The sequence below is a fragment of the Blennius ocellaris genome (genome assembly GCF_963422515.1).
Source record: "Blennius ocellaris genome assembly, chromosome: 16".
Lineage (NCBI taxonomy): Eukaryota > Metazoa > Chordata > Actinopteri > Blenniiformes > Blenniidae > Blennius > Blennius ocellaris.
In genome coordinates, this window is record NC_137665.1 from 10686308 (window position 1) to 10703869 (window position 17562).

General features: G+C 39.7%; 3 protein-coding genes across 3 annotated transcripts; 2 read left to right on the top strand and 1 right to left on the bottom strand.

Annotated features, from left to right (window-relative positions):
• Positions 1–4879: 4879 nt before the first annotated feature.
• On the top strand, positions 4880–6596 carry LOC308141727 (G-protein coupled receptor family C group 5 member C-like; the record flags this gene model as incomplete). Its single annotated transcript, XM_080511938.1, has 3 exons — positions 4880–5858; positions 6306–6409; positions 6489–6596. 3 exons carry the CDS (start codon positions 4880–4882, stop codon positions 6594–6596), a joined length of 1191 nt encoding a protein of 396 aa, XP_080368064.1.
• A 2997-nt stretch (positions 6597–9593) lies between these two features.
• On the bottom strand, positions 9594–13806 carry ccdc137 (coiled-coil domain containing 137). The gene is made up of 6 exons (XM_080510790.1): positions 13661–13806; positions 13366–13511; positions 11398–11605; positions 11189–11271; positions 10640–10719; positions 9594–10533 (listed from the first exon to the last, which is right to left on the bottom strand). The coding sequence occupies exons 1-6, from the start codon at positions 13729–13731 to the stop codon at positions 10336–10338; spliced, it is 786 nt and encodes a 261-aa protein (XP_080366916.1). The 5' UTR covers positions 13732–13806; the 3' UTR covers positions 9594–10335.
• A 3193-nt stretch (positions 13807–16999) lies between these two features.
• On the top strand, positions 17000–17467 carry LOC308141807 (retinal cone rhodopsin-sensitive cGMP 3',5'-cyclic phosphodiesterase subunit gamma-like; the record flags this gene model as incomplete). Its single annotated transcript, XM_080512032.1, has 3 exons — positions 17000–17154; positions 17244–17284; positions 17391–17467. The coding sequence occupies 3 exons, from the start codon at positions 17000–17002 to the stop codon at positions 17465–17467; spliced, it is 273 nt and encodes a 90-aa protein (XP_080368158.1).
• Positions 17468–17562: the final 95 nt, after the last annotated feature.

Sequence of the window (17562 nt, forward strand, 5' to 3'; positions counted from 1 at the left end):
TGTCCTTTCTCACTCGTTCTTTCTCTATCCCACTCTTCTGACCTTTCTTCTTCTTCTTCTTCTTCTTCTCGCCTCTACTCCTTTGTCGTAGAAAGGTGTGTTGCCCTGTGTGCTGCCCAGCTCCCTGTCCCGCACTCTTTATGTAGGACGCTGGCCTTTCCCCGGCGCATCTCACAACCTCACGGACTCCATTGATTGGTGGAATCTGGCAGGGGCGTTGCTATGGCGACAGCTTTGATTTTGAATTTCTCCCTTTTGGATGTTACATGGCATTGATCAGTGGCAACGGTCCAGCCAAGAACTCAGCCTAATGTTTTTTTATTTTAAAAGTCAGGGGGGGGGGGGGGGGGGGGTCAGGGCACCATTAGGAATCAATATCAACACAGCTTCATGTTTTAATGGCACTCCAAATGCAGCAGATCTCCGGGCTGAAAAATATTGTTACCTAAGTTAAGCACAATCACCACCACAAAATTAGTTAATTACAGCAGGTTGCCACTGAGACTCTCTGCCAAAAGTAATTAGGGCTCTAATATGTGTGACCGACTGCAGTCAATCAAATTTCATAATCCATTTATAGAACAGCTTTTCAGCTGAGTGCAATTATTTTTCTAATGGCATATTAATCTCACTAATGTGGGTTTAATTTCATTGATGCTGGGTCTGCACATCAATTTGAAGCAGGTTTGTCGATCAAATTCAAGTGCCAATCAGGATTTTGTAAAGTTTATAGTTCCTACTGATGTTAAAATGTGTTTATTTATCAGATGCAGAAAAAGAGCTTTTCTGACATTCCATGTTTTGTTCCATACAAACTATTTCCAGGTCTGTTCTTTGCTTGATAAACACAGCATGGAGACTTTATTGATAGATGTATGATATAAAATTTCCACTGGATATGGAGGTAATGGTCTTCCGCTTGCAGGGGAACAGACAAACCTCCAAGCTATAACAATCAATATAAAATGCAGTAATGAGTCAAAGTGAGCTCTATTGCCACATGACAACAATAATTGCACATCCCAGAAAAACATGCAGTAACTTGGTTACAACAATACTAATGCTTTATTTGAAATAGCAGCTCTGATGACAATGTCTATTGCCTCTAGTCATGAGTTGTTTATAATACTATTTAGATTAGCTTTAATTTACCACTCTGCAAGTATTGATCTTTCAGTCAGAGATGGGTCAGTCAATAATGAGATCCATGTTAAAATCTTCTTGAAAAGATAAAGCGGGTATGGATGTTTCATTCATCCATTCATTTATTAAAAAAAAAAAAAAAAAAAAATCAATGCATCTGACTTGGCCATTAGTCTACTCATAATATTTATTCTTACATGCAGCAATAGTACTAATGTGTTTAAAATAGATCTAAATTTCTATGCTCTGAGAGAGACAAGGAAAGACATCTCTTCGGAAGGAAGTGGGTTGTGGCGCAGCCCTGAGGGCTGTCAGGCTGTAGGAAAATTGCAGGAGGAGAAAAGTCCTGTGAGACCCGGACCAGAGCCACTGCTATGAATAACCTGAAACGTTCTCGAAGGGGAGCCGTGCTGCTCAGGTGTCCTGATGAAGGCTGCTGCAGCAAACTGGACCAGATAACAAAGACAAAGCACAGGCAGCGTCTTCTTCCCAATATCCAAATCCCTAATAATTTGTTTCCAAGTTCACTTGTCCTCGATTTCAGCTGAAATAATTATTGTGGCTACAAACGCAGCTGAAGCAGCTGTTAAAACACAGTAGACTCAAAGCTCTCTTTATGTAGGCATCTGAAATGCCCTTCAATAAGGTCACATTGCTTTCTCCTTTAATTTAACTTGCTATTAAGAATGTAACAGGACCAAAATACAAAGTGATAGATTGACAAGCTGCTGAGTTTGTGAGAGCACCCCTCGGGATGAGAGCCATTGAAGAATCGATGCACCACAGGGGGCTCCATCACGCAGTATAAACAATATGTTTAGTTCAGGCTGAAAGCCAGAGCTTACTTCAGCAAGGTGTCCTGGATGACCTTTCTCTTGTGCTGCACCCGGAGGGGATGCACCCGTTAACCCAGCATTCGGAGCACTACATGCCTGGCTTTTGACATTGAAACATTCAATGAATGTGAATAAATAAAACTTTCAGTTATTTGGGGTTGCAAGTATATGGACGTCTATAACAGTATGAAAACACTTTGGATACTAGAGAAATGCAGCCTCTTGGACAAAAATGAAATGTGAGCGTTTTGTAAAAGTAACCGATCATAAAAACAACGCTCGAACGGTTCAATTTCATTATACTTTAATGCCACATAATCCATTTCATAACCCTCTACAATTTCAATAAGTACTTTTTGATCAACTAATAAGAAAATGTCCTTCTTTAGATTTGTTTGTTTAACATGATGTAGCTTTAGTTATTTTGAAATGTGCTCTGCTGGTAGATATGTCATATTGGTGATGAAATTGAATTGAATACTTGCTGTTGATGATAAAATTAAATGTTAATAAAAAATAATATATCCTTTTGGTGTCATATATGAAGATAATTATGTTATTCTTATCATTACGCTCCTCACCTGTGTAACAAACTTCCTAAACATCTGAGAACTGCTGACATATCTTTGAAATCAGATCTTAAAACACTGTTATTTGCTCAGACTTTCCATTATACAATAGATTTTACTCGTTTTATTTTACCTTTTTTTAATCAGTTAAGATTAAGATTCTTAATTGCCTTGTTTTAATGCATTTCCTTTATTTCCTTGTGAAGCATTGTAGATTGCCTTTTGTCTGAATGGTGCTATATAAATACATTTGCCATGGCTTGAGATAAAAAGCATTACTTTTTTATTGTGAGTAAGTTTACGTGTGATGGCAGTACTTGAGTTAAATGTTTTCAGTAGTAGTTCCACCTGCACAAGCTTCCGTTCGTTAAACACAACAAGTGCTTTACAAACGAAGAAATAAATCAAAGTTTTAGTTGAAAATCAATACGTCAAAAACACTTTTAGGTTCTTCTGTGAGGATGAACAGTAGACATGTTTTTATACATTTAACAGTGAGACTGTGCAAACTAAGTACAGCAGTTCAGTGAGTGCAGAACACACAACTATTTTAATTAAAGCAGAAGAAATGCTTTCAGGTGGAGTAAAAATATATGTATTGATTGAAAGTTTTACTTTTAAACTCATCCCAGTGATTTTCACGTGTGGAAACATCCATTATAGACAGCTGGATTTTCTAGAGCGGGACGATTCAAAAGCTTAACATCTTTTTTTTTTCATGTTGTTATTTATGACATGAATGTTAAGAGGTTGGGCCAACAGCAGATCAATGATAAGATCTATTTTGTTGTGTAATCATTTTAACTGATGGACTGGAGTCAAAGCCTTTGTATTACAGCCCGAGCCACCAGGTGGCTCTGCAAAACCATCAACTGCACTAAATACTCAGCGCAACCAACAACTTATTCTTATATTTCAGCCATGCAGTCATCAGACTTATTAGAGTACAATCATGTCATTATATAAACTATATTTAAATGATAAACTCATAGACAACATGGCTCTAAAAGGTGAGGCGCACATGTGAGACCAACTGCTGATTATTGGGATTTAAAAAAAAAAATACACATACCTTTTGGAATGTATTTAGCTCAAAATTGATCTAATGGTTAAACCTGTAGAAGTTCATGAGTCATTAATGTCTTTGCATGTCACGTCACCATTTCAGAGCATGCTGTGCACAAGGAAATGCCTCACAGAGGTGAGAGGTCCCTTTGTTTGGATGTAAGCAGTCTCAAACAAATAAGTAGGCCGGCAGCTAATCTCACAGAATATGCAAAGCTGCAGACACCAGAGGTTGGATAAAGGGGGGCAGAGTGGTTTGAGCCGAGTCGTTAGAGAGCGAATTACACAGAGAGAACAATCAAAACTGTGCGGAGCAAAACTACACGGGGATATGATTGAATAACACAGGAGTGGCTGGAGGAACACTGTTAATGAATTTGACCGGGACACCAAGTGGACCAAGGAAATTATCAACTATCAGCTTTGATTGAAGATCACATTTAGAATAGATAAAGTAAGAAAGTGTTTTGTTATTTTTCCTGCAGAGAATCAGAGGATCATCCAAGCCCAGACTCACCTGTTTAGTCCAGGTAAGAGATCCACAATATTGCAACTTTTATTCCAAGTGTTTGGATCACTGTGTATCATTTTAGTGACTTCTTAGTGACAAATTTTACAAACGTATATTTTTGTCACAATACATTTCGTTCTAAAATTTGATAAACTTTCCATCTCTTCTAGAATGGAAATTCATACAACTTCAAAAACCAAGTTTGAAACATTGCATGCTTTAATGTCTACATGTGTTACAGTTATTAAATGTTAATAATATAATAATTAGATACTTAATGATTATTTCCAAAATGTTTAAAGAAATGAATTCTACCACAGTTACATGATGGCTGAGTGAAACAGTAGCTCTTGTCTGCAGGGTAGCTGGGTGAGAGGAATCACTGACTCCCATGGTAATATCTGCTAATTACATGATCTTGGGGACCAGAGCAGTGACTAAAAGTCACGACAGAATGACTTAAGGGAGGCAATGTAATTGATGGGTTCATTTGAGATCTCTTATATTTGACACTGCGGTACCGTTCTTATGGTAAAGGTGCCACACTTTCAGATCAGATCAGCTTTACTGGGAATTTCCACTCCGTTGGTATAGTGCATGTACAGTACTGTTAACAAAGGTTTTACTCTCAGGTGGATGCTCAGACTAGGTGACTGAATGTCTTTGTTTTAATAATACATTTGCAACCAGGCATGCTTATTGATTCTGTGTTTTATTTTTGGTGCAGCGATCAAACAAAGACTTTCAGCGGAGCAATGAGCTCACCTGATGCTCCCAGAGGATGTGGCTCCAGCATCAGCTCCATGTATTACAACCTGTGCGACCTGACCACGGTGTGGGGGGTTGTGGTGGAAGTCATCGCTGCTGCCGGTGTGGTGACCTCCTTTGTCCTCTTCATCACTCTCATGGGCTCCTTAGCATTTGTGACGGACAAGAAGAGGAAGGGAATGGTGGCCCTGCAGGCTGGCATTTTAATCTTCACACTGGGACTGTTTGGACTTAGTTTTGCCTTCATTGTGGGCCGGTACTCCACAACCTGCGCTGCACGGAGGTTTCTGTTTGGTGTACTGTTCTCAGGCTGTCTGGCGTGCATGGCGATGCACGGCCTGTGGCTCGTCCTACTGGAACGCCGAGGTCGTGGCCCCCGCAGCTGGATGTTATGCCTGGGAGCCCTGGGCCTCTGGCTGGTGGAGGTGATCATCAACACTGAATGGCTGATCATCACTGAGGTCAGATATCCATCCAGCAGCACGACCATCCCTGACCTATCCTGCAACATCGCCAACCAGGACTTTGTGATGGCGCTCATCTACGTCATGGTCCTGATCCTAGCTGTGGTACTGATCGCTGTGCCCTCGCTCACTCATAAGCACAGGCAGTGGCGGCGGGATGGAGCCTTCATCCTGGTCACAGGACTGCTCACCATTGTCATTTGGACTGTTTGGATTGTCATGTATGTCTACGGGAACGGCGTGGCTGGGAATCCCAGCTGGGACGATCCCACTCTGGCTGTGGCCGTGGTGTCCAACGCCTGGGTCTTCCTCTTCCTCTACGCCATCCCAGAAATCTGCTTACTGACACAGGAGGACCCGGACCAGGAGCAGCCCCCTGATGGAGAGGATGTCTATCCTGCCAGAAGCTTGGTTTATGACACCATCATGAAGGAGCCAGAGCCAAACCACCAAAATGTGTACATAGAGAATAAAGCCTTCCAGATGGACGAGCCTCCAACAGGTAGCGCATCAGAGTCACTTATCTGACAGTAGTGGGCCATCTTATTCAAGATTAGAGTTTATAGATGACCCAAATGAATAAATTGACCATTATTTTACAATTACACAGATGGGAGATTTATAACATACTCACAGTGGAGCTCATAAAAGTAACCACTAATACCACTAATCAGATACCTTTTGCACCAAAGGAAATTATTGTGAATTTACTGGATCGGTATTTTAGACTTTGGATCTTTTGTTGTCAGCAATCTCCATTTATATATTTGAAAAAAAAAAAGCTGCTTAGATGAGGGAAAACATGTTCACATTGAGTATTGATTTGGATCGTTGTGCCTCGGGACCACTAGGTATTGATCTGATTGTTCAAAAGACTCATGTGCAATAACAGCCCACACAGCAGTGTGACATAAGATGCATTGATGTCTGATATCTTTCTGTTCAACAGTGCCCACAAAGCCAGTCTCTCCGTACGGATCCTACAATGGACAATTACGGAGTTGTGTTTACCAGCCCACGGAAATAGCTTTGGTAGCCAAAGGTTTGACGAAGGTGAGTGTGTCGACACTGCGGCACAATTACACAGCACTTCTCCTTCCACGAGTCTGAAACAGACACATTTTCCCCACAGATGGATCAACAGGCTATATTACCCCGAGCGAGACCCCCCTCTCTGAATCCAGGGAGCAGCAGCTCTCTGCCCCGATTGGTGGAGTCCTTATCTGAAGGACTGTCATAGGTTTTGTACTCGGTTTGTAGGAGGCTCGAGGGATGCTTCAGATTAGGATTTAGTTCAAGCCTGAGTCAGCAAAGTGTGAAAAATTGTTAAATTTTTGCTAAATGCCATTGTGATCAAGATTTTACAAAAAACTAAGAAAATACTTATCAAAGGTTTGAACGAGCGCAAAATGTCAGATGTAGCCTGCCCTTCATCCAGCCCCACAACTCTGTCCTGAGAGATATAGAAGTTAGTTTCTAATTGAATATTTTTACACTTAAATTCATAATGCAACGCGTAAAAGTCTGAACACCCCCAGAGAGCCTCTAACTATGAAAACTCAACTTCAAGATAACTTGTAAAAAATAGTCAGGGTTTCTTTTCTGTGCACTTTGGGTTTCCTCTTGTGCCATTTGTTCTGTTATTATAAACACTAGATGACTCTGGAAACACTGACAGCTGGCTCATACTGGCAAAAGAACATATATCCAAATTAGAGATTTCCATATCGTGGAGATCGAAATCTGTACTGACCTTTTGAAAGCCTAAACCAGAAACCTTTCTCTGTACATGACTCAGCTTTTCTCATTACATACTCCACAACCATAATCACCTAAAAGAAAGATGAGTTTACCTTCAAGCGATTTGTACGACCAAAACTGTTCTGCGCTATGTTTTTTTCCCAGATTACTTGCAATCTGAAGTCAAAAGTGTAACAATGTATGAATTGGTTCAGAGACGAGAAATAACAGGCTAGGCTAAACTATGGAAAGTGTGTGTGCTTATAATTTACTGAAAGTTTTGATAAGTTTGTCGTGAATACCCCCCCCCCCCATGCAAACCATCATATATCTGCAGCCAATATTTTGTAAACGTTTGCGACATATATTGTGTTCATGTTCAACAGATGGGTTCTGTGTTAATAGATTTTATACAGTTACTATCTTTTCAATATTGACACATTTTTAAGGAAAGCTAAGTTTGTTAAATCTTCTCTTCAATAGCCAATTTCAGCTATAAAAGTTGTTTAGCACCATCAAGAGAAGAATTTGCAAATTTGAAAGAGTCCAACCATTCAAATGCATCCTCTTCACAAGCACGGCAGTTTAAATTTTTTGTGTGCATAGTTACCGGTACTATATCAGCGCTTCCTCTGAAAGTCATAATAGTTTTATTGTGTCTTGGATTTTTAAAATGTCATTTTGTGTAAAGGTGTGAATTTTAAGTTATTAAATATCTGAAGGCCGTGTGACGCTTGTGTGGCTGTTTTGGTTCGTCGGAGTCAGAAGCGGGTCCTCATGTGGCGTCCTGGAGGAGGAAGTGGCAGCGAGCAGGTATTTACATGTGTTGACAAGATCAATTCATTTGCGCCACACCCTGGGACACACATTGAAATTTCTGTGTTAAAAATGAAGGTAAAAAGATGAAAAATTTAGACTTGAGCCAAGATTGATGTTTGAAATAAAAAAAAAAACCAACAACAAATCCACATCATGTGCCTTGTTTGAATGTAGAGATGTATTACTATTAAAACAGATCAAAAGGATTAATTCAGATTTTCTTTAGAGAAACAAAAACAGATTTCAATCAATTTACAGCTGCTTTGACCCAGCTGGTTCTCCTGCTCCTGTACAGCGACCAGCGCGGTAAAGTTGCATGTGATGTGCCACAGAGTGTGGCAGACCGAGCTGCGGCTGCCTAGCAGCACTCCGAGCCAGCTCGCTCCCAATTAACTCCCCGTGCTGTCAGCAGCGGCGGGCGCTTGCTCGCCCGCTCAGAGGGGAAACTGCTCACGTACGACAAATCACAGAGCACAACATGACACGTGAAAAGGTTGAAAGTTTGCCGTTTGGTTCTATATTCAACCCTATTTTGAGAAATTTGGGAGTAGAGTGCGATGAAACCATGTCCGAATAAAACTGCCCAAAATAAAAAATAAAACACTTGACAAAAATGTCCAATTCAAAATGGATGGGATTTAAGTGAAAATTATACTTTTTACCTTTAATTGATATTTTATGGTCTGCAGCAAGCGGAGGAGACAGCACACACAGAATCACATCTGAAATGTTCCGGTTGCCCATATTTGCAGTCAATTCTGACTTTAAAGCCCCAACAATCTTTGGATGGAGAAAAACAAACACTAAATGGAAATGCTATCGACTCTTTCAACCTCTGTAAGAATCAATTAATCATTAGATGCATGATCCACTTTCAAAAATGGCAAGAAATCAATTGTTATGGTAAACTTTGTTTTAAAAACAACCAAAAAAAACAAGCTGCAGGATCAGACATACATCATTTGTTACCTTTAGGCTAATTTCTGTACATTGCACAACATGCTGGGAGGAATTTGAACCTTATATTGATTTGAAATTTTTCAGTATTAAACATATGCAAATTTGAATGAATTTTCTTGCATGGTAACATTTTGGTCTTCCTCACTCAGACCAGTGGAATCATCAGTTGCTCAGCGAGGAGTTTGCACACAGTTGGTTGCATAAGCAGTGATGAGTGTGCTCAGCTCAGGGGAGTCAGCACTTGCCATCACAAGCAGCTGTCCCCACTTAATACATTTCCCTGTCACTGTGACAACCCTCAGTGGACAAACACAGACGAGACAGACGAGGAAGAAAAGGAAAAAAAAAAAAAAAAAAGAGCAGTCAAGCAGATTAAATGAAACCCAGAGGCCACACCACTGCTATTCAGTCTTATGAGCTAAATCCATGTAGTGATATTACTCAGCTGATCACTACCACTGCACTTAATGGAAAAAAAAAACTGTTTGCCTTCAGATCCCGGACGCTTTCAATGATCAGGCTGTCAAACAACACGTGAATTTGTCCCATTTGTCTCAGCAGCCAACATTCAAACAAAGGCCTTGTTCACAGAGGTAAACCTTTAAAGGATTACTAATGTAAATAGCTGTGCCAGGCGCTTGTAAGTGTTCCGCATTTTGAAAAAGCTAATGTGCTTTATTTATCCCAAGATCCAGACGCTCAGGGAGGGACAAAGTGAAACGAGAGCTCAACAGATTTATTTGCGGAAATTGTGCGCTTATTTGTACAGCTGAGTTTCAAAGGTAATTTCCGACCGCGGATATATAATCAGAAAAAAAAATGTGATGAGATTAAATGGCTATAATGTCATTTGAATGACTCCAGAAGAGATGTTAAAGGTGCAAAAAAAAAAGAAAAAAGCAATCATGTTAAATGGAAAATATTAAATCTCAAAAGATTTTTATTTCTATTATAATTCATTTAATGTATTTTTCCCCTCTCTCCATCAAACCCAGACTAACAGTAAAAGTCTACAAACCATCAGCTTGTCCTGACAGATCCTTCCAGACAGGTTGAAACCAGCTTTCTACAGGAGCACTGCCCCCTAGTGGCACCATGGAAAAGTGACACTTGTATAAATATGCAAGGAATCTTTTCGCTTACAAGGATGGCAAATCAATAAAATCCAGATGTATTGATTGAGCCACTTGATTTCAGGAGTTGTGACTTCTTGTGTTACGGGTTTTGTTTTCTTCTTTTAAACTTCATATGAAGTGACCAGGAACACTTGACACTTACCTCGGACATCAGGACATGGACGCCACTCCCCTCACCCTCAAAAAAAGTCATTTCAGTTGTAGTTGTTCTGCTGAGTTACATCACACCGACGGAGCGCCGCTCTCTATCGCAGCGCCTCAGTTTCTGCTCACTGCAGTCCTTGAAATAGACTCAGGCTGGGGGATAATAAACGCCTCAAGACGTCAGTGAAGGTTCTTGACTTTTCTCAGCCCGGCAGTCTTGACCTCACGCCGCAGCTGCTTCTGCTTCTTGAGCTGCCGGTACGCCTCCACGGCCCGCTCCCTCTCCTCCTCCATGATCCTTTGCTTGGCCATGGAGGGCTTCGCTGTGGAGATGGCGGTGTGGCCGAGCAGAGAGTTGAGCAACAGCTCCTTTGTCCCCTTCAACAGAAAATGCGTAGAAAGAAAGAAAAAAAAAACGCTTTTGCAAAGTACTCAAACCTTCTGAGTGATGACATAACACACGAGTACTACAAAGTAAATGTACCTGAGGTTTGACCGGAGCCTTCTTTGGCTTCGCACTCAGTGACGGTGGAGCCATCACCACTTCGCCAAAGGCAACACTATCTGAAAACCAACAATTATTATTAAAGCAGACAAATATTACAGCCTTTTACTGAAAAAATAACTTTGTGTGAGTGAGAACCATAATGGTACAAGAACCTCAGTTTTCTGCAAGGAGGCTGAGTTTTCAGCTATTAGACTCTGCACCAGTGGAACCTGCTCAGTTTCAGCCATGGAGGCTGACAGTCTCTACTTTGAAGTGTAAGACTTTTCTATTGAATAATGCTTAGAATGACCGTTGGGACTGGTTCGGGCCACACTGGAACGTTTTTCTAGTCAATCTGCTATAGGTCAAGACTGCTGGGAGAGCTTCTTTGCTTTCTCACGCTCCATTTTATGCTCTCATTAAGAAGCTCCTGAACAAGCTCAAATATGCACAATATTGTTTCCATGGTTACAGTGAATAGTTATTTGTACTTTCAAGTATTATTAAAAAAACCCCAAAACAAAACAAAAAACATGCAAACCTTACCTACGAACATATCTTTCTCCATCCTGGATTCTTTTTTGTCCAGCTTTTTCAGCTGCAGCTTCAGTAATCTGTCCTTATCATACCTGTTTCGAAACAGTAAGCGCTGGATAAGCCGATCGTGTAACAAACAGCAACAATAAAGTGACACTTTTAAGCGCGAGCCAACAAAACACAAGCTGTGGTTTGGCTGAGAGTCGAGGCCCACTCACTCCCTCTTCCTGTCCGATTTGGCCTTGGCTGGTCTCTCCTGCTGGTCTGCATCCAGCTCGGGTTTTCTCTCCACTTGGTTGTTGGTGAGGAAGAGGACGTGTTTGGCTGCGTTGTCCATCCGCTGCACATATGCCTTCTCGCTTTCCAGCTTCCCCTTTTTGAAATGTGGGACCGCAATGTCTCCCACCTGGGAACCCTCTCGCTTACCTGCAGAGGCAGAGATGAAGTCGATTGAGCTCTATGTTGTATACATGGCTGGTTTGGCAAAGTTATTCACAACCTTTGTGGAAGTAGAAGCTGAAAATGACTTTGGCAAAAGTTAAGAATTCCATTTAAAGCTTGCATTTTGCAAGGACAGTCTTTGCATTGGTGCAACGAATCGCTTTAATTTATCAAGCTTCAATATTGATAACTGCTTTGAGTCTTTCACTGCAACTCTGAATTGTCTTCAGTGGACCGTTAAAAGGATTTTACCACAGATTCGTGACACTTTTCAGTTTTTCAAGATACAACAAACTATTTAAACTGAGTTATTGCCTTACACACTCAGAAAGAAGAGCGAGCCCATGATCGGACAGGTCAGTGCCGGGGCTCGGAGCAACGTTGCTTCATTTTTTCCCCAAGACATGTCAAAACACAAGGAACTGAAGAAAACCGTCCCCGTTGACCATCTGTATATGTGTGATACTGAAAACTGAGGCCTCAGAGCTCACGTGGACCCAAACAAACATAATAGAAAACTTAAGAATGAAGCACAGTTTTGTTTTTTTTGTAACATTAATCTATTCTTTCTATCGTTTCCATTAATATAGTGAAACGCATGTGAGAGGTATTTTGTTAATGCTGGACTTTGTAAAAAGAAATCAATGATTGTTTATACGTTGTTTTGCCAGTAAAGAAGTTGTATTTTAATCTCGTAAACAGAAGAAGCATTGTTTCTATCACTAATTCCAGACATTTTAAGACGGGGTTGTCGAGTGTATGGCTGCGCTCCAGAAGTGACCCACCAGAGATTTCAACCCACCAGCAAGGTGACATTTTCCAGCTGTGAGAAATCATGACATTACGGGAAACATGTATTTCACCACTGAGTCCATAAAGGGCCTCACTTATCTCCTTTCTAAATGAGTTTGTATTATGTGGTGAATCAGGAAATCTACAAAGATGTATAAGACATGTATATATTCATGCAAGATCATTTCTAGAATCTGACAAGTTATTCTCATCATAATATAGGGGTCTACCAGCCACCACTGTGGCCAAATGTTTCATACCTTTGAAGAGGTAAATAGTGTAATGGAAATCCACTGTGAGCTGTAAGTTTTAAAGCACATTTTTAGGTTTTATTTACTCATGTATTCTTATGTACTTTAATTTAACCAGGAAATAAGAACCCATTGAGATTGAGAGCTCTTTTACAAGGTGACCTGGTCAAAAGGGCCGCAGCACATGTCACATGGTCAGAATTAAAACCCTTAAAAAAAAGATGTGACAAATGCAACAGTACACAATAGTTAAAATGATCAAATGCAAAATACTATAAACACGTTTAAAAGATAAAATGCAGATTTAGTCAAACGGATTGGACAAAAGTGCAATAGCTAATAATATATATCAAAGTACATTAGTTCATTGAAAAAACTTTAACTCAAAACGTAATTAAGTGGTGAATTGAAACCTAATATTGAAATTTGCTGTTGTAGTCTGACTCACATTTCAGGTTTCTAATGTTTTGTAGAAAGACATTTCAATAAATGTGAACTTCTTAATGATATATTGATTTTTCTTGCACTGAAACAAAGTAGGATTATTAGTTATTGATATACTATTATGTAGTTACTTACTGATCCAGTCTAATTGAGATACATTGTGCAGTATGTGGCCTCTGATACCAAAGCTGTTTGACATTGCTGTTTTTAAAATGTATTTTTTTCTTCGTGTAAAAGCAGCAGGATGGTTTTATTCACCCTGCAGGAGCTTCTTCCTCTGCTTCCCAGGTCTCTTCTCTCTCTCTTTGCTCTTCAGGATCTCTCGCAGTTTGAACGGGATGTGGCTCAGGTGGTCCTCCTCTTTGGGTTTCTGACGTTGTCCGTCTTTTTTCGTCTTCTTGCCACTGAAACACATCACGATCCCAAAAAAAAGGGATGTTAGACGTTTTAAACCAGGACAGAGCTAATGACAGTGCGCCGATGTTGCTAACAGCTAAGCTACCAGCCTAGTATTTCACTCTCCGTTACGTCAGGTTACGTTTTGTTACGTTACCTCGGCTGTCGATCCGTCTTGTCCGCTTGTTTTACAGGCTCGTTGGCTTTATTCTTTTTGTTTTTCCCCATTGCTAAAACACTTTATTTCAGTAAATAACACAACACAAACACACGTGGAGCACCACACAACACCATCAACCTGTGAAGCCGTCTGATCAGTTGAACACGCAAAGACTTCCCACTCTGTTGTTTTTGTCAAGATCCGGAAATGTTTGTTGCTTTAGGTAGGTATAAAGACCACATTTTAAATGAATACACCTGAAATGTTTAAGCTTTTCCACATTTCATTTAGATTATTAATAGTATTAATCGATAATCAATCTAGTATTAGACTAAAACCCCAAAGCCAAATCCGTGGAAATTCAATTAAACTCAACTCAGAGTGAAACATCTTGAATTGGAGACGAGCTTCACAAGAACGCGCCCCCTGATTGGCTAAAGAAATTATACGTTCTGCATTATACCGCCAGAGGGCGATAATACCAAAATCTTAAAGCAGAAGTCCACATTAAAAGGAAGTTTATTTGACCATCTGGATCTTTCATAATTCAGAGCAGATGTTTCTAAATCCCTGCAGATGTTTTGAAGGAGTAACAATCAAAACAAGATAATATGGTTTTCTGAATCAGTTGCTCACGCTGCTAAACAATGTGTGTGAAGAAGAAGTAAAACAGCTTTATATTTCTTCAGTGGCTTTCATGTTACCTGCAGATGATTTACTATTCACATTATTTAACAGTGAGAATTGGTACAGATCTCATGGTTGAAGTGCACGATCCAAGTTTTATGGGTGAAAAAATAGTTTTAGAAGCTGGCAGACAGTTTTGTTGTGTTTGAGATGAAATGTGGCAGAAGGTTGCTCAATGCAGCAACGATCATTTGCATTGATTCGTTTTTTTATGTGAAATTGAATGTGTGTTTGTAGTCAGGAGGCCCCTCTCATGTAAAACATTGTAAAACGTTTTACTGCATACTATAAAATGATTTTTGGATGAAATTACAAATGCAGTTGAAGTACTCAAGGTTGTTGTATTTATTTATTTATTCATTTATTTATTCATTTATTTATTTATTTATTCATTGTTCACAATGTTTCTCAAACCTTTCAATTATTTCACATTTCTGGCCAGAGGAAGTGATAATCACAGTTACATTTTCAAGAAAAACTTTTGGTTTGAACCGTGATATTGTTATGAAAACCTTTGAAATGAGAATTAAGTAATTTTGTTTATATATTAACAAGAATTACTCAATAACACACAATAACAACTTTCATCATATTAAGGACAACAAAAATGTCCTACCTGCCAATTCACTTGTGTTTAATATAGAATTGTATTTTAATCTGAAGAACCAACTGGGTGACTGTAAATTAAGCATCTTTCATGAAACGCATTTGATTTCCACCTTAACTTGCACTATTCTCACTATTTTTTTAAAGGATTTTGTGGACAAGTTGCCCATGTGTTATTATCAACCATGACTAAAATAACCCACGATGCACTAGTTTCAACAGAAGGTACACGCAGATGCTCATTCCAAATTTGGTCCATGTTAATCTCAGCAATGTGTGTCCATACATGTGCCCTATGTGTGTGTGTGAATAATACAGATTACTGAGAGCAGCTGTAGTACAGCGTGAGATGAATGGACCAGGTGAGCGTTTATGTATACTGGAGTGGATTATCAGACGTAATGCAGCTCAATGTGAGAGACTGCTGATGAAAGGAGAATGTTACTGTTGACTGCAGGCGCTGTGTATTAATTGCAGGTGGTGGGGCGTTTCTGACTATTGTGCCACATCATAAATTGTGGAAATATTCAAATCAGTCATTACTGTTCCTTACAAAAAGTGCTGCTTTCGTTACTGTCGTCATGAACCTGTTTTATAGGATGTTGTCCTCAGTAATGCCAGTCAGCCAATCCCTCATGGATGTACAGACCCATAATGAATGTGCGTATGTGCTGCCGTCATAATCTTCTCATAGGTGAGCATATAATTGAGCATCAGCGAACACAATTCATCATTTAATAGCAGCTCAGATCTCTCAAGAGACTCAACAGCAGCACGAACGTGAGTAGAGCCAACAACTCTGAATGGAGACCATATAGCCTGTTTTAATACGGGAATATTAACTGTCTTGCTTGCATGTCAAGGCCTTGTTCTGTCTTTAGATGCTCAGTTGTTAAGATGCAAAATGTATTTCAATGGTTTTTGGAGATGGAAACTTGTATGTTTTCAGCAGATAGACTCAGATCACGTGTAATAGAAGATCTGTGCAGCATTGTGCGATTTAAAGCAGCTGTGGTAGCACTGAATTCACTTTTTCTGGCATGACTGAGGTTATCTTTGGCTTGAAATCATGTGATGTCTTGTACGTGACAGAAATTACACAATGTGCAGGCCCACTCATAACATTGAGAGTCAATCATGAACGTTTTTATGAACTTGAATATTTTTGTTCATTGCTTGGATTATTTTAAGATCTCATACCGAAACTTATGGCTAAATTGTACAGAGTGTTTGTGTGCGTCTCTCATGGAAAATCATAACGTTTCTTTTTGCTTATTAGATAACTTTCAAAATATTCTTTGGGAATTTTTTGATAATTGTCTGGTTGATGTTACAAATTACAAAAAGACTGCTTTTATCACTGCAAATGAAGTCATATTATTCTACAAATGTGCAAATTTACTTACACTCCAGTATAATGGACACTGTGATTTAATGTTACAATCCCACATTATTGAGTACACCCACAATTTATTTCATTCCTTTAACAGAAAATAAATACTGTATGATATAAACATTTGTCAACAATACAAGCTGCCATAATATGTTTATTGTTGACTCTACTGTCTGGGATGTGCATTAAATGTATATATTTAATACTATTAATGCATTAAGTAACACTTAATAAAACTACCTTTTACCTGTTTAGTTTTTAACATTTCTTTTCTTTGCTATTGAGCGCAGTGACAGTCATATTTGGATATTTTCAGTACACCAGGACACCTGAGGGCATTTCGATATTGTGACAGCAGTTTTTCTTTGTGCGTATGATCTGATTGAGTTCTTGAGTTCACGTGAGATCGACGAGCAGATTCAGCATGTCCTCATATTATCTGATCACGAATGGGGCTTTGAAGCTTAAGGACATCCTGCACCATTGATCTCACATGAGACTATATGAGCCTCCACTCAGATAATCAGACCGTTTCAGGTGGATTCTGAACATTTTTGCTTCGTCTTGAATGAAAGTCTTTCTTAAAATGCTCTAAATACAAGTTCATTCAACGTTATCATCTATTTCACAATAGTTCGAGCCACAGAAGCATGAACTTGGACGTGGCCAAGCCTGAAGCAAAGAGTGGCAACAAAGCCCCGACCCGGGCGGTCGTCCCCGGCTCGCCACGCAAGGGCCCACCCAAGTTCAAACAGAGGAGCACCAGGCAGTTCAAGAGCAAGCCTCCCAAGAGAGGAGTCATCGGGTACGCCTCTTCTAAACGACCGTCATTTATAAAGTAACATCCAGACATGCCGCAGCTTTCACTCAACAATGTTTATTATTCTCTTACAGCTTTGGAGAGGACATCCCAGGAATGGAAGGGCTTGGCATGGGTAAGCACATGCGTAAAGTCACATCGTCTTCCCAATCAAAACTTTCCTTTTCAAATTCGTTCTCTGACATTCTTTCTTGTTTGTTTGTTTTTTGGTTTTTTTCCAGATATAACTGTAATCTGCCCCTGGGAAGCATACAGCCATCTGGAGCTACATGAACTGGCTCAGTACGGCATCATCTGAGTCTCCTCACTGTGAAATTTTTTTTTAATATACATCTAAGAAAGGGAAATAACATGACAAGTTCAGCTGCTGGAATTTTCAATTGCAAGAATAAA

Bases quoted from the DNA above. Each gene is read 5' to 3' on its own strand.
- ccdc137 (XM_080510790.1), bottom strand. From the start codon at position 13,731: ATGGGGAAAAACAAAAAGAATAAAGCCAACGAGCCTGTAAAACAAGCG. The intron at 11,272-11,397 runs GTGAGTGGGCCT...GTTTCGAAACAG, and splicing joins AAATCGGACAGGAAGAGGGA to GTATGATAAGGACAGATTAC. The intron at 10,720-11,188 runs GTAAGGTTTGCA...GTTGGTTTTCAG, and splicing joins GGAGAAAGATATGTTCGTAG to ATAGTGTTGCCTTTGGCGAA.